Below are 21,757 nucleotides of genomic sequence, written 5' to 3'. Positions count from 1 at the left end.
TCCATGTTTTATTTTCTTTCAAGGATGCTAATTCCTGTTGCATGGCAGAATGCCAATTTTGTGCGATCTCAGGTGGTAAAGCATTCACTTGTTCTAAAGACTCAGGTTCTGTGAATATGTGGAAAGCCTTTACTGTTTCAGCCTGAAAACGTGATGGAGGAACGCCTTTATTACTCCTCTGAGATCTGCGAGGTAATACAGGGCTTAAATTTTGACTCCTATCACTTTCCTGAGAAGCATCTGTCTCATCAGACAAATCTTCAGTTTGCTTTTCTGGTTTAATGTCCTCATCAGGCAAAAGATCACCTTCAGCAAGTCCTTGCTGTTCTCTTGTGGTGGTCAGATCAACTGGAGAGCTAGAATTTAATCTCCCCAGTTTTGTTCAGCAAAAGAAGCGCTTTTGCTAATTATTAATTTCTCTCCCATTATGAACCTGTAGCTCCTCTGGCTTTGTTCATAGCCAACAAAGATGGCTTTCTTTGTTGTGGGGCCTCCTTTCCTTCTCTGCTGTTTTGGGATGTGAACCCATGCAGTGCTACCAAACACTCTAAGATGGTTTACCTTTGGTTTCACACCATAAAACAAATGGAATGGAGTGTCCTGAATCACAGAGTTATACAACCTGTTCTGTACATAAGTGGCAGTATATATGGCCTCTCCCCAGTACTTAAAACATAATCGTGAATCTTTAATCATGCATTCCATCGCATTTTGCAAGGTTCTGCCCTTTCTTTCAGCAACACCATTTTGCTGAGGGGTGTAAGGGTTAGAAAGAATTTGTTCTATCCCTTTTTCCACTAGGAACCTTCTGAATTTGTGAGAAAGGTATTCTCCTCCTCTATCACATTGGAGTGCAGATACAGGCCTAGGGAATTTTCCATTTGCCTATGTCACAAAACTTTTAAATTTCTCAAATGCCTCATCTTTATATTTTAAGATGTAGATAAATGTGTATCTTGAGAAATCAGCAGTGATGGTCATTGCATACCTTGCTTGTCCAAGACTTGGAGCAGAAGGACTAATAATGTCAGAGTGTACAATTTCCAAAGGTCTAGTTGTAACTCTGTCACTGTGCTTATTCACAGGAGCTTTTAGTGTTTTGCATTCTTTGCAAACTACACAGTCTAAGTATTTATCACAGGGTTTTATCTTTAGGTCAGCACACAGCTGTGGCATTTGTGCTATATACTTGAAATTAGCATGACCAAATCTCCTGTGCATCAGGTGTACACACTGGTCATGATATGGCGCGTTGCCAACTGCAGCCTTGCAGCTTGGCCTCCTTGCATTTCGCACAATGTACAAGGAGTCTCTTAACATACCAGTAGCACACAATTTCCCATTTTTACGTATCTCACAACCATTTTTCTTAAATGTTATGATATACCCTGTTGCAGCCAATTGTGCCACAGATAAAAGGTTTGATTGTAAATTTGGCACATACAACACACCTTTTACAGTTTCTCCTAAGCAGGATAAATACAAGTCACCTTGTCCCATAATTTTGGTCACAGACCCATCAGCCAAAGATACACTTTGTCCTTCAGTTTTAGACAGTGACACAAAAGAGCTTTTACAATTACATAAATGACAATTGGCCCCAGAATCTAACACCCATACATCAGAATTACCCTTCTCAGCAACCTGTGCAATTTGGGTTGTCTGAAGAGCCTTCTTCTGTGTTGCCCTTGTGTCTTTCTACTCTTGGGTCTCAAGGCACAGTCTTTCTGCAAATGTCCAGCTGAACCACAAGTGAAGCATCGCTGGCTTGCTAGCGCTGTGGCCTCAGCTTCCTTTTCCTTCTTTTCCCTCATTTTCTGGTATTGCAGCTTTCCAGAAGAGATGGGGGGGATATTTCCTCTCTCTTCTCCCATTCAGCGAGTAAGCGCTGTGTAACATACGATGGGGTGAGGTCTGCTTCAGGCATAGCCTCCAGGGTACAAATCAGTGTGTCCCACGTTGCATTTAGTGAGGACAGGAGGATATAGGATTTTGTGAGAGGTGTAAATTCCATTCCTCTCTCCTGCAACTCAACAAACAGCTGCTGAATATAATGCAGGTGCTCAGGAAGGCTATCTCCTTCTGCAAGGTAGGCTCTGGACAGCTTTTTCGTCAGAGTAACTTTACTCCCTGCTGTTGCCTTTACATATAAGTCTCTCAAAGCGTCCCAAAGTTGCTTTGCAGACTGCATGCCTCGCACGTGGACTAGCTGATTGTCCTCAACTCCCAGGATAATGGTGGCTCTAGCCCGCTCATCCTGTCTCAGCCATTCAGCACTGGGATTTTGGGGGGTTTGCTCACCAATTGGCAGCCAAAGATTCTCTCTGCGAAGATACATCTCCATCTTCAGGGCCCAATTCAAATAGTTGGTCTCTGATAGGCACTCCAGAGGCATCGCTGAGGGCTGAGAGGTAGCCATGGCTTCTTCCTTCTTTTGCAAGTCACCTCAGCTAGCTTCTTTGTCCTGTAGACCGGCAGTTGCTGGAAAACCTCCAGGTGGCTCCAAAGAAAATCTTCACAGGTCTTTGCTACCTGCCTTTAAATTGTGCATGAGGTGTGGAGCTGATCTCTCTATTCTCTCTGGGGTTTACTGGGCTGTTCACTGGGCCCATAACCTGTTGCAGAATGCTGGGAAAGCCTTTAGCCCAGGAAAGATCAGAAAAGTCACACACCAGGCATTTCTATAAAAATAATTTATTTACAAAAAACAAAACAAAAGCAAAACATATTTAAAGGACTTAGCTCTCATTCAGAGCTACCTAGCTTGGCTACATATCGGCACAGAGAAAAAGAGGAAGTGAAACAAGTCTGGGCAGGTTTCTCCCCCCAGGCGATTTGCATCAAGCACGTGAAAGGAGACAATCAAATACAACCTCTTCACCCGGCCAAAATGATGAGGTACAATAGCAGTCTTAATCGTTAGTAGGAAAACATCAACATATCCACCCATCCATCTATCCACCCACCCACCTATCCACTCACCCACCCACCTATCCACCCACCCAACCCCCCACCTATCCATCCACCCAACCCTCCACCTATCCACCCACCCACCCACCCACCCACCCACCTATCCATCCATCCATCCACCCACCCACCCACCCACCCACCCACCCACCCACCTATCCATCCATCCATCCACCCTCCCACCCATCCACCCTCCCACCTATCCATCCATCCATCCATCCATCCATCCATCCATCCATCCACCCACCCATCCATCCACCCACCCATCCATCCATCCATCCATCCACCCACCCACCCACCCACCCATCCATCCACCCACCCATCCATCCATCCACCCACCCATCCATCCATCCACCCTCCCTCCCACCCATCCATCCACCCACCCACCCACCCACCCACCTATCCATCCACTCATCCACCCACCCACCCACCCATCCAATCTGCCCCAAACCCTTTCCTTGGGGAAAACTGGAGATCAACAAACATGTTCTATCTTTGTGCTGATGTATACATGATGATGTACTCGATTTGTATAGCCCCTCATCTCATCTAAGCTACTCTGGGTGGCTCATAAAAGGTTAAAGAATCCGATAAAAAAACCATATGCAAACATATAACAACTATCCACAATCAATTTAAAAAACAGAAAATCACGATCAGAGGCGGAATTCATTCTACATCTGCTCTACACAGCCACTGCAAGCGCTCCCCAGCATTGCCAGACCCCCAGGCATGGTGGCAGAGCCACGTCTTCAGGATGATCTCCCGGATGGGACAATTTCTTACGATCCCTATATCAATTTATTCACACGCAGATGTTTTGGTCATGGCAAACTGTTTATAATCATTTTCCTTGACATACTTTTAAACGCTGGGTTTTATAAATTAGTGGCTTTTTAATCACTATATAGTCTAAAAAAGAATCGGACCATCAAGCCATGCCTTTCCACAAAACAAAATTGAAAGAAGGGAGTTTTCACCTCCTTGTCAGTTCTTCAGACCGTCTCTTCCTGGTATCCAACATTTGCCGCTTCTGTTGCTTTAACAGAGCTGAAGCAGAGATGGAGTGGAAAGCTGGGGTTGGCTTCCCAGTAGATCCTGATAAAAAGGAAAGAAAGAAAGCTGTAGCAGTGACAGTGCTCCTCAACAACAAGCAAGGGTCTATCACCTTTCCCTTTCCAACGTACCCAGTGCACCAGCTTGGGCAAAGTGTTTGTTGAGGTTCCGTGCTCCCGAAGAGGGCACTGCCAACAGTCCTTTGAACTCTTCTGAACATGATTGCTTCTGGAAACCTGAAATGTAATGACAAAATGAGATGGGTGCCTGCAACGTCTTCTGAGCTGCAGGTCCTTTTGGGTGGAAGAGTTCCAGAATTCAGTTTGGCCTAGTGGTTAAGGTGCTTGGCTAGAAACCAGGAGACTGTGAGTTCTAGTCCCACCTTAGGCGTGAAAGCTGGCTGGGTGGCCTTGGGCAGTCCCTCTCTCTCAGCCCAAGAGCCAATCAGGCATCGTAGGAGAGTTCTAGTCCCGCCTTGGGCATGAAAGCCGGCTGGGTGACCTTGGGCCAGTCCCTCTCTCTCAGCCCAAGAGCCAATCAGGCGTAGTAGGAGAGTTCTAGTCCCACCTTAGGCACAAAAGCTGGCTGGGTGACCTTGGGCCAGTCCCTCTCTCTCAGCCCAACTCACCTCACAGGGTTGTTGTTGTGGGGAAAAGAGGAGGAGGGAGTATTAGGTATGTTCGCCGCCTTGAGTTATTTATAAAAATAATAAAGGCGGGAGAGAAAATAAATAAATAAATAAATAAAAATCCCTTCCATAATGGGCAGAACCAGAATAAAAAATAAATTTCACGTGTATTTAAATCTATAAACATGATTATATGGCAATATTTACTATTGTATAATAAATATGATTATGATTAAACACAGTAACATGATTTGTTACTATTGGGCCTTTAATAATACAACTTTTCTGTCTGGCATGCAGGAGAAAGCCTTCTGCTGTGGGAATTGCATTTGGCTTTGTCCTCTGTCACCAGAAAATCCGTAAAGATGCATCCCTTACCGGGTTTTCCATTCTTAAATGATTTTAGTGTTTATTTTATGGGTAATTTTAATCTGTATTTGAAATGTTTTGTATTTTGCTTTCATTTTTTCCCTTGAGCACTCTCCAGAGGACACAGAAGAAGCATAACTCAAATAAACCAATAAAAATAAACAAAATATTACAATACTGGAATAACTTTCCAAAGCCACCGGGGAGTATAGTTTAGTAGGGGGAAGGAACAGCAGCAAAATTTAACTTTTTGTGCTGCAAGAATAAGTTTGTAAGTATAGGCACCCAAGAATTTCACCCTGCTAGGAAATTACAGTAATGTTCAGTTAAGCTTATAATTCTAGACATATATCCCCTTTTGACGAATACTGCATAAAAATTGATAGATTTATGCAAAACATCTCCAAGTTCTTCAGAACATCAACATTCATTCAATATAAAGAATGCGGGAATGGCAATAAAGAAACAAAAAGATAAAAACATATATCCATTGGCCAAGAGCTGTAGAGCAAAATCCTGACCTGTATAACCCATTTTTTCCCTAGCAAGCATATATAAGTGTATGGGTCTATACACCCCCTCAAACATCTGAGTATTTAATTTTTAATTTTTTAATTAATAGAATTAATAGAAGATTCAAGAATATCCTCCTTAACAGAACTTTCAGTTTGCATGTCTACTTCTTTTTTGTTGGGGAGGACCCTACGGACGCCATGCCTGTGTTTTCCCAAGATCTTGGACTTAGACACATTCATCCAGTCTTGGATGTGCTGTTTTTAGACATTATAGTTTGTTTATTTTTATTTATTTTCTATCCCGCCTTTATTATTTTTATAAATAACTCAAGGCGGCGAACATACCTAGTACTCCTTCCTCCTCCTCCTTTCCCCACAACAACAACCCTGTGAGGTGAGTTGGGCTGAGAGAGAGGGACTGGCCCAAGGTCATCCAACCAGCTTTCATGCCTAAGGCGGGACTAGAACTCTCCTATCACACCTGATTGGCTCTTAGGCTGAGAGAGAGGGACTGGCCCAAGGTCACCCAGCCGGCTTTCATGCCTAAGGCGGGACTAGAACTCTCAGTCTCCTGGTTTCTAGCCTGGTGCCTTCACCACTAGACCAAATAGTCTCCTGGTTTCTAGCCTGGTGCCTTCACCACTAGACCAAATAGTTCCCAATTTATTCAGACAACACAGTTCGTGTTAGGAATGACAAAAATTGTATCTAACACTGAGAATTACCAATAGAGGTCAAGCACAGTAACATGAATCATGCACGTATCTTAGGCGTACCTTATCTGGGAAGCAAAATTCCAGATGACTACCAGGTCGAGACTTTAGTATCTCTCTGCTGCCATCTAATGGCCACCTGTGTTTTTGCAGCCATGATACGACACACCTAACATTTTCAGTATGAGTTCTTCTCTTGACAAAGCAGTCAATGCCGTTTTGCCTTATCTTGATGTCAACAAGAGTTGTATTTATTGCTAGTCCCAGCTGTTGCCTAAGTCACAGTTTAAAACAGGTCTGCAAGTCACAGTTATGGGAAAACATGGATACTGTTAGCACCATGGTTAAAGGATCAGGTCAAGCTGGGGCTTGAAAGATCCACTCTTGGACCTATGGATTCCCAAGTGACTTCCCTGGGTTGGAATACGTTTTACCAATGAGGCCCTTCTCAAATGCAAACAAAAACAGGCCAGGTTCTAACCTGCATTAGTTGCATCCAGGTTCCAAACATCTCTTTATGACCAAGGCCAACCCATTGCTGATATAAGAAAAAGGCTGAAAGTACAGGACTATTCAACATCACATGCTTCAGAAAACAGAAGAGAGTTACCCAGTTTTTCTTTGGTTTCCTGTAGGATTGCATCAACTCCTTTCACAACCAAACTGGTCAGTGTGGTTTGGATTTTCTTTTTGGGAGCAGCAGCGGCAGCCCTGAACAGGGTATGCAAAAACACAACTTAAGGGCTTGAGATCAAAGCCACCCTCAGTCTCGTGTATTTAAAACATTCGAATTCTGATTCTATGGGGGAAAGAGCAATTGTGGCTATGCAGATCAGCAGAATGAGTTGACCACACCATATTTTGCACAACACAGAACATAACCACCAAGGCTTTCATTAAGCTGATTCACATTCACAGAACAACGTGCAACCTTTCTGGTTCTCAAGAACCTTTCATCATCCTGAAGTGAAAAATCTGGAAGAACACACATTGAAAGGATGGAAAGAAACCTGGATTACAGCAGGACAACGAAAGGGGCCCATGAATCCATATTGAACGATGTTGAGCATGGATCATGGGGTACAGAGATCTCTTACTCGTCTTAACCCATCCTTTGGGGAATTCTCCCTTAATGTTCTTCCACACTGTTGCAATGGGCCCTGCTCCTCACCGCCTGCATTGCGCTTCTCATCTCTTAATGGTCTCTGTCCACTGCTAAAAGGTACTCCTGACGGAAACCATCAATGGTCAAGTAGAAGACAGCCATATTTTGCTACAAGTGGTAGTACACTGTACCTCTCTTAGTGGACTTCTGGTGAGATGGGCGGCTGTATAAATTTGATAAACAAATAAAGCAGCATATACCCACCTTTTTATGTATTGCTGGCTGATCAGAACAATCTTACATCTCTGGCAGTGGTCAAAGTCTGCATCGCTGCCTTTAAGATCAGAAGCCAAATTCTGATCTAGCTAGAGAAATACTTCTGCCCCTGGACAAAAAATCCTAACTGCCTCCTGTCTTTTCCTTTTCTTTTCGTTGGCTTTTAAACAACAAAAACACTTTTTGTTCCTTTTATTTTTCTTTCAGTATTTTGGTTGATGACCATAAATTGAATGAATGAATGAATGAATGCTACCTGCGGAAGCATCCAAGTGCTTTCAATGGATCTAATTAAGCCAAGATCTGGATCAGCAAGCCATGTCAGAAACCCCTGGGACCTGATCGCCCAGGAAAGCATTTGGAAGCATTTTCTTACACGGAAGCAGCATAAGCTGCAGAGGAAACACCCCCGTAGTAAAAACTGTCTTGACAAAGCCTTTCTTTCAAGCCGAGGTTCCTTCTTGCTGTCCTCTTTGGCGCCCAGGTGTTGGAGAAAGTGGCCTGTAGGTCTGCTCGCTTCGAGCTCAGCTTTCGATACTGGGACTGTATGTGATACTGACAATATTCACATTCACGCTGAAACAGAAAGCACAACCTGGTTTGAGACCATGAGACTGACACGCATGGCCTGTGAGAAGATAAACTCCCTTTGCAGCTACCATGGATCCCACTAGATGATGATCCCTAGCTGCAGCTGAGGGAACTCAGTGATACTGCAGCCAGGATACAGAGTGGCTTGTTATGCCTTCAAATGTATGGGAATTTAGAAGATCCCTTTACGCCTGTCTGGGTGCATGCAAGGGAGAGAAAAATGCTAATAACCAGAACCAATGGTGGAAAGCGATGCCATCAGCCCGAACACAGCATTGGGATGACTGAAAGATACTTTTCTAGGTTAAAAAAATAAAGAGGAATTCAAGCTTGATTCCTCATGACCACAATGGCGTAGCTATGGAGCTTTCTTGGCAACAGTAGAGAAGTGGTTTTGCACTGCATTCTGAGATTTAAAAAAAAAAAATCCTAGTGTGTGGGTCTCCCATCCAAACAGAAACCAGACCTAACCCCACTTAGCTTTTTTGTTTTGTTTTTTTGAGATCAGCCAAAACTGAGTAGGTGCTGCTTCCACCCAATACTCCTTCAAAACTAGTTTTCCTTTTCCTTTTAAAAATGTTCTTCACCAGAACAAGTTAAAGAATGCATGATAAAATGGGCTAAGAACTTTGGTTATAATATACAGATGGGCCAATGGGAGAGAATGTGGTTAAAAGGACTGAAATTCACATTGTGTTGTAATTTAAGAAAGAATTTTTATAAAAGGATGTACCGTTGATATATGACACCCAATGAATTATCTAAGACATATAAAGGTACTTCTAATCAAGGCTGGAAATGTGGAAAACATGAAGGATCATTTTACCATGCATGGTGGACTTGTGCAAAAGGAACAAAATATTGGATACAAGTACATACATTGATACAGATAATTTTAAAGATTAGTATTCAAATGAAGCCAGAAGTTTTTTTATTAGGACTTAAGGATAGCCACTTAGAAAAGACCTATGGAAGACTGGTTTTGTGTATGGTGACCACAGTGAGGTTATTACATGCATAAAGATGGAAAAACCCTGAAATACCCACAATGGAGGGATGGACTGGAAGTTGATGGAATTTGCAGAAATGGCAAAACTTACAATGGCCGAAGTTTGATCAGGGACAAGACAACAAGTACTTTTATTAAAGACTGGAAACCTTTTATGGACTTTTTGCTGAAAATGGAAAAAAGTGATCTGGTGATTTATGGATTTGCTGATTAAAAAGGGTTGAATAACGGGAAGAAGGGAAATACGACGTAATTTTAAAGAGGGAGGTGTGAAAATTTGTTTGCCTGTATCTACCATAAAGGAGATCAGGAGTTGTTTTCTTGTTTCTATTGGCTTTTTCTTTCTTATACTTTTCTCACTTTCTCTTTTCTTTAATTTCACTTTATATTACTTTATCTTTTATATCTGAGAAAATTTCTAATAAAAATTATACAAAAAAAAGTTCTTGGCTGTCAGCTGCATGGATCATCTGCTTTCCAATATTTTCATTATCTCCAGCTGTGACTTCCAGGTAGTATCAACACGTACTGAGACTTGGGGCCCAAACACACTTGTTAACCGGGTGATACACACATACCTGATTAATGATCTGAGTACAAGGCCCTCCATTTCTCTTCCTCGCTTTACAGGTTCCCAAGTCCATGGCTTCCCCCAAAATCAGGATCTTCTGAGCATGATCGACAGATACACACACCTGAGAAGAGACAGGGCAGCAGTTTTCAGCCTTCGGGAAGCCGAATGGATTTATCCAACATCATTGGCTTTCCTTGTTGGCAGAGATTAAGGGCCCTTATCAAATAAAAGTTTCCTCAGCAGTTTTTAAGGCGTTGTCTTGGCTGGAGGAACACAGAGATGGCGGCTTGATCTTCCCTCCACAAAGGCAGGGTTGCTGCCCAACAAGGAAGATTTAGTTCTACTGAAATGATTCTGGAGAGACTGGTGTTCAATAGTACTGAAATCTGGAACATTCTGGTTGTCTCAGGTTTTGGATGAAAAAAAGTCTGGAGGAGTCCGAGAAGGAGAGTTGTGCAAGACTTGTGTGCCTTCTGCCTCTGCATGAGCTGACCCGACCACCAACCTTTGGCGTTTTCCTTTCCCAATCTCCTTTAGGAGCCATGCTGGAAAGATGTGAAGTATCTGGATCTAAAGGGGCACCCTCTCTCCACCTGCTGGCTGCTGCTTAGAGAGTTTTTTTCCTACTCTTAGCCTCTCCCACCATCACTTGTGCAAGAACCACTAAGTTTCCGTCTTCGTCTGGAACCAGCTTTGTTGTTCTGCAGACAGCTCAAAACATCCAAATCATGAGTTTCACTCTGGCCCATTCAAATCCATCTGTTTTGTGCATGGAATGATTTGTGTATCCTGAGCTTATGTTTGGATCCTCTCTAGGAGAGACACCAATTGCTCCACAACACAGTTCAGAGAACCTTTTTTCTGGCCTTCAGCACCAGGCACCTTCAAGGCTGAGAGCTATCAGGAGACAGAGTCCTGCTATTTCACTTTAGGACCAGTTCCTGGGTAGAGAAGCACTCAAAAGTGTAGGAGAAGCTAACACAGATTTCTCTTTTCTATTCCCTACCCCTGCCCTGGGAAAATCCATTCAAAACTTATGTGACACAAGATGGTTATGAGATGTTTGTTATGTAAAGATCTAGAGGCACTCTGCCCCAACCTTTTACTTGTAAATCACTTTTATGGTGAGATGGGTGGTGTATAAATTTAATGAATAAATAAATAAACCTCATTCATACCTCCGCTGATCCTTCTTTAGGTTTCATTGGATTAGCGTTGAGGAGGCCTACGGCCATGCCTTGATCTGTCTTCCAAAGTTCTTTGTGAACATCACCAAACAGGAATAGTGAGACAGATCTGCTGAAGTCACGTAGGTCATTCAGGTGCCAGATGCTGAAAGTTTTACCCTGGAAGAGAGGCAGAGAGTGAGAACAAGCATCTTCCTATAATTGTTTGTACCTTCTTAAAAAAAAATCTCAAAATATTGTATATAAATTTAAATTATTGATCCTGTTGTACCATTTTTTTACTTTTGTTAATTGCTAAATCCTGGACCATTGTTTCTCAACCGTGGCAACTTTAAGATGGGTGGACTTCAACTCCCAGAATTCCCCAGCTGGCTGGGGAATGCTGGGAATTGATTCCACCCATCTTGCCAAGGTTGAAAAACACTGTCCTGGACTATTCATCCCCTATATATGGATAGAAGACTTTGCATGAGACTGTAATAGAACTCCTGAGGAAAGCTCACTGGGGCTGTTGTTATGGTCTCAAGTCAACCCTGTTTCCTGGTGACTACAGGAACAAGTCTCTGTAGTTTTGGCAAGATTTTTCAGAAGTTGCTTGCCAGTTACTTTCTTCCAAGGGCTGAGTGGATGTGAGTGGCCCAACTTTGCCAAGTTGCTGCCCATGCCCAAGGAGGACTAGAACTCAATTCTCCCAGCTTCTAATCTGGCACTTTTAACCCCTACAGCAAACTTCTTAGAACAGTTGAGGGACACTCAAAGGCCAAATGCAGGTCCCACAACACCCTTGGATCACCACCAATTTTGTCAGCACAAATCCATGCTTTTTTGGTAGTGCACTATGTTTCTACGGAATTAATGGACAAATGTGGTGTCTTAACTTAAAGGCATCTCTTTTGCCCCAAAAGATAGTCCAAAACTTTAGCCCTGGCCACATAGATGACTTCACTGTGTCCCTAGCTATGGCCCTTGTGGCCCTAGGAAATTCTAACCTAGGTGCTATAGGGCTGAGGTGAGAAATCAGTTCTTTATTCATTCCAATAATACACTACACCAGCTTTTATGAAGGTAACAAGATTAACCTCATAAAACAAACTACATTTTGTACAGTTAGGAGAGATATCAAAATCAAAAAGTTCTTAACTTCTGAGAAGTTTCAAGAGGCGCTCTAAAGTTAAATGTTTTGCACTGTGAAGTTCTTCTTATTTTATAGTACTTTATTTCAGAAGAGCACTAGATTGTATGTCCCACCCCAAGGCCTCTGTAATTTGAGCCCAAATACAGATGTGCAAAACAGCAGGGTCTCTTCCCAAAACATTCTGAAGTTCGGTAGAATGCTCTATTTTCTCCTTCGGGAACAGACTGATCCAATTCTACAGGAGATAGTTATCTTGAAATACCACAATTCACTTCCAAAAAACACACTTGCCAAATTAGATGGAATCCTTCCTGGAACACTTGAAACACTTATAGCTTTGATGTTTTTAATTTTTCATAATTATAGTGTTTTTTAGGTATTTATTGCTGTTTTAACTTGTTGTAAGCTGCTCAGAGTTGCTTGTAAAAGTGAGATGGGTGGCTATATTAATCAGATAGATAGACAGACAGACAGACAGACAGACAGATAATACTTGGTTCATCCCATTTGGGTGGGCCTCCTCCCTCCAAAGTTTCAGGAAACACAACTTTCTAGAAACAGACCACACTAACGAAGTGGAATTTTGAATGGGTTAGAAAGAGACAATTATCAAACAGACATAGTCAAGATAATTAAATGCAATTAACTCTATTTAATTGCATTTAAACAAATCATAATTACATCTAATTTAGTAATTATCCTAGCGTGACAGGCTACTTTCAGGAATGTAGCCCCAAGATACCCTTTAAAAGCTCTTGGCCCAGAAAATGCCACAAACCTTTATTCTATTCAGAAAACAGAATAAAACACTTGTGTTCCATTAGGTTTATAGATTATAAGTGAGGTATTTCACTAAGAGCAGTTACAGAGTGGATTTATTTCTGACTAATACAGAATTGCCCAGTCACTTTAAGCAAGAGTAAAGATTGATGTCTTTCCATTCTGGTGCCTTCTCTGAGCATAATGCAAGATCAAAAGGAGGCTGGAGAAAAATAGAGGAATCAATTTTTCTTTCTGCCCAAATGGCTCTTTAAAGAACAATCCTATTTATGATGCCTTTTAAAGCACCACCATTACAAACAAAGAAAAATATGGAAGGTAAGAAATTTATAGGAACGTATCCCTTTCACAGCTTATCTTGCCAACAAGGAATGGAGATGGTCAACATTTCACTTCTGTAGAAATGCCAAGAGGTCACAACAATAATAAAAGCACTTACATTATTGGAACTCTGAGGAGTGACCTTCTTTATTATAACGCCAAATGTTACCCAATCGATTTCCTCAAGATTTACTGAGACTAGTTTGTCTTGCACTTGAGAAAGTCTAATGAACTTACGACCTGTCATTTTTCTTTCCATCTCAGCTGAAGATACACGGGGTTTTCTGCAAATAAATCAGTAATATCCATCAGATGTGGAACTCCTTAACATCCTTCACTCAACACAACCAGAGGATGCAGCAATGTTTCCTTTTTTTAAAAATAATAATTTTATTAAACATTAGTTAAATAAATAAAACCTAATACAAACTACAAAAAATAAAAGAATAAAAAAATAGAAAGTGCAGAATGAGTGTGTGTGTGTGTGTATATGAAAGAAAAAGTAGAAATATAGCAAAAGAAAGAAAAGAAATATATAAGGAAATGATTACTCCCTTTGTCACAAGTATAAACAATTTTAACAAGTTATCACCTATACAACAAACAATCTCTTCATCCCATATCGTATCTCTTATCTATAAACAGATCCTTACAACCTTGTCATTCAGTCCTGATGTCAGCAAAAATCCATTCAGGGTTACCAGAGATAACAGCATATCTATTTTAACCTTGATCAAATAAACCCACCTTATATTCCTTCCATTTAATTTTAACAATCTTGATTTTTTATCTTTTCAAATAATGTCCTAGAATTTGGTTTTTGTTTTTTTTTCATTTTTTTCTTTGTCCCTTCTCACAAAATCCTTCAGAACTTTAACAGATCTCTTTTGTAAATCCAATACAAAAAAGTTAGACATGTCCAAGAAAGAAAAAAGAATGGGGAGCTTTAAACATCTACCAAAAATACTCGGCCTGTAGTCTTGCATATCAAATTCAGCTTCTTAAGACCTCCTGCTTCTACAGTATTTTTTTTAAAGCACAGACAAATCTGGAAATGTGATGCTTTGAAAAGCCCTAGAAATTAGTTTCTGAACAAAGTTTTCAGGGTCCTTCTCATGACTATCACATCCAAAATAAAATTATGCCCTCAATGTACATCACTGGTGTCAATGGTAGAATTGTTCTTAGCAAGGAATGTATATAATTGCACTCGTGGTCCTCAAGCCATTTTCAAAAACCTAATTAAGTTATTCCAGATAGCTTGCTAACCTTAATCTCAGTCCAGAGTAGATTTCCATGGAGACATCTTGACTTTTGACCTCAGAACTTTTTGGCACTTGAGTTTTCTTACTGGAACCCACAGCCAGTCTGTTTCCAGCAATGGACTTAAGTGGTTGAGAGAGCAGACTAGGTGTTGGTTTTGAAGCATGGCTCTTATTCGCTAAGGAGCACAAGACAAAGAACACATCCTTATCCTGGGTGAAAATTTAAGCACCAACATATAAGAAAAGACTTAGAAATGGAAGCTTTTTCTCAAGAGCAGAACTTCTCTGCTTACTAATTGGCCAATTTTCCCCAGGGGAATAAAATTGCAAATCAGCCCCCATTGATTACACCTGCATATTTTTTTAAAAAAGAAAACAACAGTATTTTTTTTAAAAAATAACAAAACGTGCTGACAGTCACAGACCAAAGATAAATAAACAACGCAGCATGAAAAAGCTGCTTTGATTTACTTTGTTCCTTTCAGCAAGAGAGAGCAGGCTGAAAGCAGTGCCATGTGCCTTTCTCCAATCATTTATGGCTGTGCACAAAACACTCTTAAATTCCAGATGCAGAATTATGCAAATCTGCACAAGTCCCATTTGCATTTTACTTTATCACTGCAAAATTCCCAAGTTGTGAAGCCATTGCCTTAAGAAACGTCCTCACCTCTTCAAAGATGCGAAAGAAGCAGATTTTACAAAACTTTATATTATGTCAGAAATCAAGGAGAAGAAATGGCTAATATACCTGCAATGGCAGGTTTGGGTTTTGGGCATTGGCTTTTTGACAGTGGTAAAGCTGGACAGCTCAGCTGGGCAGAAGATGGCCATTCTTGAACATTTGAAAGAGTCCTTTCTTTAATGACAGCAGCAGTTGATTTACCTGATCAAGAAATCAAAGAATATATTAAAGACTCATGTTTTTAACAAGAAACAGCCTCAATGCACTTATAAAGAAAAGGCCTGGGTAAATGGTGTATGTTGTTGAAGATGCAGTAAAATTATAGCTTTTCTTAAATATATAGTTCCATTTGGGAAAGAAATTATTACCTGCATTAATTCAAATTTGAGATTGGATTCTTCAGATGTTTATATTTTGAAGTTTATCAGATAGGAATTGACATCTGGATGAAGAAAATGGATTTTCTATATCTTACAGCCAAAAGCAGTATTGTTTAGCATTGAAAAGACAAGAATTCGGTTCCAACCATTTAGTGGTCTGCAGAATTGATCAATATAGATTAGCTTTGGATGACTGGAATGAATTATGGCTTTCATTTACTGAAATGTTTAATGTACAACTTTATACATGCCTGCCTGCCTCCCTGTGAACGTATGCTTTTATTTCGTTCTTTTAGCTTTCTTTTTCTTCTTTCATAATTTTGGGTATCCTTTTTCTTTGTTTTTTCTACTGAGTTAATTTTTAAAAGGAAGAAAAAAAGTCTCTACAGTTATGAGTTATTGGATAATAATACAGGTAGTCCTCACTTAATGACTTAATGTCACTTAATTTAGTGACAGTTCAGACTTACAAGGGTGCTGTAAAAACCAACGTACAACTGGTGTTAACACTTACAACCGTCGCAGTGTCCCCATGGTGATGTGATCATGATTTGGGTGCTCGGCAACTGGTTCGCATTTATGACTGCCGCAGCATCCCATGGTACGTGATCGCCATTTTCGACCTTCCTGGTTGGCTTCTGGCAAGCAAAATCAATGGGGAACTGCGTGATTCGCTTAACAACCGCTGCAAAAAAAGGTTGTAAAATTGGTTGGATTTGCTTAATGACCGCTTTGCTTAGCAACCTAAATTCCGGTCTCAGTTGTGGTTGTTAAGCAAGGACTACCTGTATAAGGAATTAGCATGACTTATGGCTGCTATGCTGAAAAGTTCCCTACGCTGCAAAACACACACTATGTTTTGTTGCAATTTACATTTGCATGACCCCATAAACAAAAAAATATCTTCCAGGAGGAAGAGAAATTGAACGGACCAGGTTGGAGAAGAAAACAAGGGTAATGTTTGGTACCACAAGGAAGAGTACCCTCTCCTGTTTTTGCTGCTCTTCTCATTTCTACAAAACTGTATTTACCATTGTTGCTTTAAGCTCAACTGTTGTTTCAGATTTGGATCTCAACATTTTCCTCTTGCTTTATCACTAAACAAGAACATGTCCTTGATGAAGACTAGAAACAGAAGATTTGGAACATGCAGATTTTAATTATCCAATCTTGGAAGTGCACCATCATTCAAAACAACTTAATTTGCATGGTTGATGAATCAATGAGGTATCCAAGCCATCTTTCCCTCCTATCTATCTATCTATCTATCTATCTATCTATCTATCTATCATCTATCTATCTATCTATCATCTATCTATCTATCATCTATCTATCTATCTATCTATCTATCTATCTATCTTTTAAAGCAAGAACTATCTATCTATCTATCTATCTATCTATCTATCTATCTATCTATCTATCTATCTATCTTGTTTTAGGCTAGTTTTAAAGCAAGATCTATCTATCTATCTATCTATCTATCTATCTATCTATCTATCTATCTATCTATCTATCTATCATCTATCTATCTATCATCTATCTATCATCTATCTATCATCTATCTATCTATCTATCTATCTATCTATCTATCTATCTATCTATCTATCTATCTATCTATCTATCTATCTATCTATCTATCTAGTTTTAGGCTAGTTTTAAAGCAAGAACATTCTGAGTGTGCCAAGCCTGACTACTATAGAAATGACCTTTCTTCTGAGGGGGACACTACTGGTCCCCCATTCTGATCCTAATCATCACAATTTTTTCTACAACAGATGTACTTAATTTCAAATTTATACATGATGTCAAAATATTGCCAACATTTTAAGTATTCTAATGAATGGTGGTGTCCATATAATCTTAGCAAGTTGCTCAGGGTCACAAAGAATGTCCACAGGATGAAATAGCAGATTGTATGTTTGAGAGCAGAGTTGTCAATAAGGAAAACCAGAGTTACCGGATGTTTTCTTGCAAGGATCAGAATCAGCTGGCTTCCCTATCGCTGTCATTTGTAACTGTTCCTGTAATTTTTTCATCTGCTCTTGCAATTTTCTCAGCTCCTCTATGAGACAGAAAGAATAAGGGAGACAAATGTCATTGGATGCATAAGGTTAAATGTGACACTTTTTTTTTTTTAAAAAAAGCAAGCAAATATAATTAAAATTTAGGCTGAAAACTAAGTAAAATTCTGTGCTTGTTTTTCATGTTTCCAGCACTCTAGAAGAGCTAATTTTCCAATTCTATTAATTGCCCACCATTTTCTTTACCTTCTAGATTCTAAGCACAGGCTTTGCTTGCCTGAACAGGGTAAGAATGTTGAAAATACCATTGGAACAGCATTGGTTTTTTTGGCTAGGAAGGATAATTTGGACAAGACACATGCATTCTTCATAAGCTACATAACAGAACACAGAGCTAAGTTATGAGCAATGTGAACAAGCTTTGAGGGTGGAGGGTGATGTCCCCAGAGGCAACGAGGTGGAAGGCTGCTGTTGAGTTTCTTGAGGCAGTGGTGGGAAGACCTTCAGACAAAACTGGGACAGTAAGTCATATAAACATACCCAGAAATATCACACTGCCTCAAACCACCATTTTGCTTTTGAATGTCTGTGGCAAGATTTCAGGACCCCAGAGATGAATTGAGCCTGTCCACCCCTCATCTAATGTCTGAGAATCTTAGTTATTGCCATATTCCATCACATAACATTCAAATCAAAGTGTTTACTATAAACCTTTTGAGACCAGTGAAGTCCTGCGCAACAAGTAATGCCATTCTCAGAGCATCTTCTGGACTCCAGGGTGTACTACCTAGTTTCCACAGAGGATCATATATTCCACCCCTTTCTGTGTAGGCTAAAATTAGAAAAAAACAAACTGAATCAACCAAAATTTAAGGTGCCGCTTCTATGTTACTGATAGTGGGAGCTAGGCACCTCTGGACTGGCTGCGGTATTGACTCCATTTCTTTGAATTATTAAAGATCTTTGTGACAAAAACCTCCGTTTTGGTAAGATAACTTTTAACCATCAAAAATATAAGAATGTTTCAAGAGACCTTGAAGACCTTCATTGGAATGTTCTTTCACTTGATCAAGAGCTACTGGATAGGGCATCTTCTGACCATTCTCCTCTTTTTCCTCTTCCTCCAACAGGTCAGTCACGTCACCAAACAACTCTGCCACATTTTCCTGGTTACAAGTGGACCCCCACTCTTCCGCTTCCACCTCCTCGGTGTAGGACTCATCATCTTCTGCCTCAAAGAGTAAATCATACTCATCTTGATCTTCAGCTGCTCTTTCATTCCCTGCAGAATCTTCTTCTGCTTCATTCTTTACTAAGAGAGAAGCTAACAGGTCTAAATTATCATCCTCTGGAAGAAAATGAGTAATAGCTAGGTTAGCAATGATCCAATGGAGCAGCCTTACGAACGCTTCCACCCCCAACTATTAAAACCAAGCAAAATATACTTCTGTATATAATTACATCCCTGAGAGAAAACAGAAAGTTTTCTGTCCCACTTCCCCTTGTTCAGAAGCAATGCCAATTTGTTCTTTTGTTCTGGAGTGGTTACCACCCCCCACCCCCCAATATGTCTGTATGTGTGATTCAATTGTAAATAAGTATGCATGCATCTATATATACCTGGCCAAAAGCTACATTCCAAAAAGAACAGGTCTGGGGCGTGTGTGTCTGTGTGTAAGCTGAATACTAAATTAAGAAGTCAATGGCAAATCATGTCTGTCTTGTTGTTAAGAAAGCTACCTGGATGTGTCTCCATAGTCATTAGGAGTTAAAGAAGTCTTTATGAAAAATAGGAGAGAAGTGCAGTGTTTGGACCCACCTGGCAAAGATGCTTCAGAAGCAGCACAGACACCCATTCGCCTTTTTTTCTTTTAAAAGAAAAACTTAGAGACTATCAATTGGATTATGGTGCTAAGAAAAAGACTTCAGCTGCTCTTAGGGATGGAGGCATTGAAAACTGTTTTAAGTTCCTTCCGCTCCCCTGATGCTTTAAGGAAGCCAATGTAAATACAGAAACAGATCACACCTTCTCCCTAAGTGATGTAGCTGCACTACAAATTCCATTTAAGATTGCAATGCTCAGTCCTAACTTCTGTTCCCAAAGGAAATAATTTCCTATTTTTAAATTTTGTTCTGTTTGTCCTCTTGAGTTGTTTGAACATCTACTGTTATTCTCAGCTATATCAATTCTTACTGCTGTGACACCTTCACTTAATGTTGTATAATTCCCAGTCAAGAATTTGAATATGCTGTTAGAGCTCTTAAATCTGTAAATCCATAAATTATAAGCAATTTCAGGCACAATGAATATCTGTGCCCCTGATTCTGCAGAATCCTGAACAGTCACCTGAATGGGAAAGAATACATTTCAAAACCACAGCAATTCAATACTCACCGTCCATTCTTTCAGCAACACCAGGAAAGACTTAAAAGAATTGTTTTCTAGGACCTTAAAAGCAATAACAAAAACTGATAAAATAACCTTTTGTGGACTGTCATAGAAGCAAAAGGCTGGGGAACGAGGAGCATAAAAATATATCCAAAGCTGCTGTGAAACTATGTAGAAAATTATGTTTTGGTGTTTTGAAATGGGAGTGCACTGGAGGATAGTTTATGTCAAAATAGCTGGGGGTGAAGCGTAGCTGAACCTTTATTTTAAAGTGCAATAAATAAATAACTCATGGCACTGAAAACTGCCACTGAGGTTTTTTTTTTCTGCACAATCTTGGAAAACTTCAGGCCAGGCAAAAAATAGGGGCAGAGGCTCAATGCAATTGACAGGTTGAGCATTCCTGATGTATAGCTAAGTCCAGAAAGAATGAGAAGAGATGCAATCTCACAGGAAAAAATGCTGAATTCCTGGTACCCCCACCCTAGGAAACAGACTCCCCACAAACTCCTCTGCAACATGGGGGCAAGCCGTAGATCGTTCTTCATTTTCATTTCACCACCAGCCAGCCCCTGGCCTGGCCATGATTTAACCAGCATAAGGTCTCACAGTGAACAATCCCATCACATAAGCCAGGGTGTGGATAGGTGCCAAAGCACAACTTCAAGTAACGTGGAATCACTTCCTAAAGTGGGTAAGGTTAGAACTACCAGAATAATTCTGAGTAGGACTAATATGGGCAGCAGCTTCCCTACTGCAGATCCCAAATCAAAAAAATTAGACCGAATGAGAGCGTGGAAGGGGTAAGTAAATTCTCGACGGGGCACAAAGCATCTCTTTGTTGAATCAGGAAGCAGCTTCTCAAAGAAGCTCACACACTGTCCTCATGCAGTTCCTTTAACCAAGCCCAACTGGTTGGGTTCACACAACCTGCTAAACCAGTGTTGGTCAACCTCAGCAACTTTCAGATGGGTGGACTTCAACTCCCAGAATTCCCCAGCCAGCAGCTGGCTGGGGAATTCTGGGAGTTGAAGTCCACCCATCTGAAAGTTGCTGAGGTTGACCAACATTGTCCTAAGCCAAAACAACACCGTTGCTCCATATTGATCCACCCCATGGCCCCAAAGCTCCAGCATTGCTTAAAAATAAAGCAGTTCTGTTATTTTATTTACCTTTTTCTTCTTACTTGCATAATCATGCACTTACTTCCATTCCTGGGAGCGAAACTCAACAGCGTTTTACTTTCTTCCCAGTTTGCTTAGGGTAGAGGCTGAGCGACCACCCCATCGAGTTGACTCCATGCGGTTTGCAGGAAGTTATTTTAAAATTCCAATTCAACTTTCCGCTGCAACCCGGACCAGCTGCATGGAATTTGCCGATGGATGGAAATCAACGCAATCCATTGGTTTGCTCCCCTTCTTTGAACTGCGGACCCCCACCCAACACCGCCCACCCCGACCTTTCTTTGCCCAATGCATTCGCTGCAACCCTTTTCTGCAGCCTCTTTCCCTTTTCTCGGCCGTTCCTTCTTTGCTTGAAGAAGCTAAAGCTTTCTTACCTTAATTGCAGCTCTTCCTTCCGCCAAAGCAGCAGCGGCGCTGAAACCCCGCCAAAACTTTCAATTCCGACCCGCCCCCGACGCGTCTGCACTCTGCACGCAGTTCCGGTAGGTAACGCAGAGACTCCTTGTTCGTATCTCTATGAAACCACATTGGCGGGGTAGAGAGGGCGCCAGACTCTACTCCCACACTCACGGGATACGCATGCGCAGCGGGCTGTAATTGGCTCGCTCTG

General features: G+C 40.9%; 1 protein-coding gene across 1 annotated transcript in view; it reads right to left on the bottom strand.

Annotated features, from left to right (window-relative positions):
- The window catches only part of MCM10 (minichromosome maintenance 10 replication initiation factor), a 32,778-nt gene extending 12,723 nt beyond the window's left edge, over positions 1-20,055 (bottom strand). The window contains exons 1-12 of the mRNA XM_063308181.1: positions 19,970-20,055; positions 18,608-18,922; positions 17,511-17,615; positions 15,240-15,374; positions 14,496-14,667; positions 13,345-13,510; positions 10,982-11,149; positions 9,808-9,924; positions 8,006-8,205; positions 6,859-6,959; positions 4,155-4,259; positions 3,948-4,065 (exon numbers count right to left, since the gene is read on the bottom strand). Of these exons, the coding sequence (XP_063164251.1) occupies positions 3,948-4,065; positions 4,155-4,259; positions 6,859-6,959; positions 8,006-8,205; positions 9,808-9,924; positions 10,982-11,149; positions 13,345-13,510; positions 14,496-14,667; positions 15,240-15,374; positions 17,511-17,615; positions 18,608-18,922; positions 19,970-19,976 (1,709 nt within the window). The 5' untranslated portion in view covers positions 19,977-20,055. The remainder of the gene's footprint in view (positions 1-3,947; positions 4,066-4,154; positions 4,260-6,858; positions 6,960-8,005; positions 8,206-9,807; positions 9,925-10,981; positions 11,150-13,344; positions 13,511-14,495; positions 14,668-15,239; positions 15,375-17,510; positions 17,616-18,607; positions 18,923-19,969) is intronic.
- Between the last annotated feature and the right edge of the window lie 1,702 nt (positions 20,056-21,757).

This window comes from Candoia aspera, chromosome 7, assembly GCF_035149785.1.
Source record: "Candoia aspera isolate rCanAsp1 chromosome 7, rCanAsp1.hap2, whole genome shotgun sequence".
Lineage (NCBI taxonomy): Eukaryota > Metazoa > Chordata > Lepidosauria > Squamata > Boidae > Candoia > Candoia aspera.
Note: the sequence above shows the minus strand (reverse complement) of the source record. Positions and strands in the feature narration are given on the sequence as shown.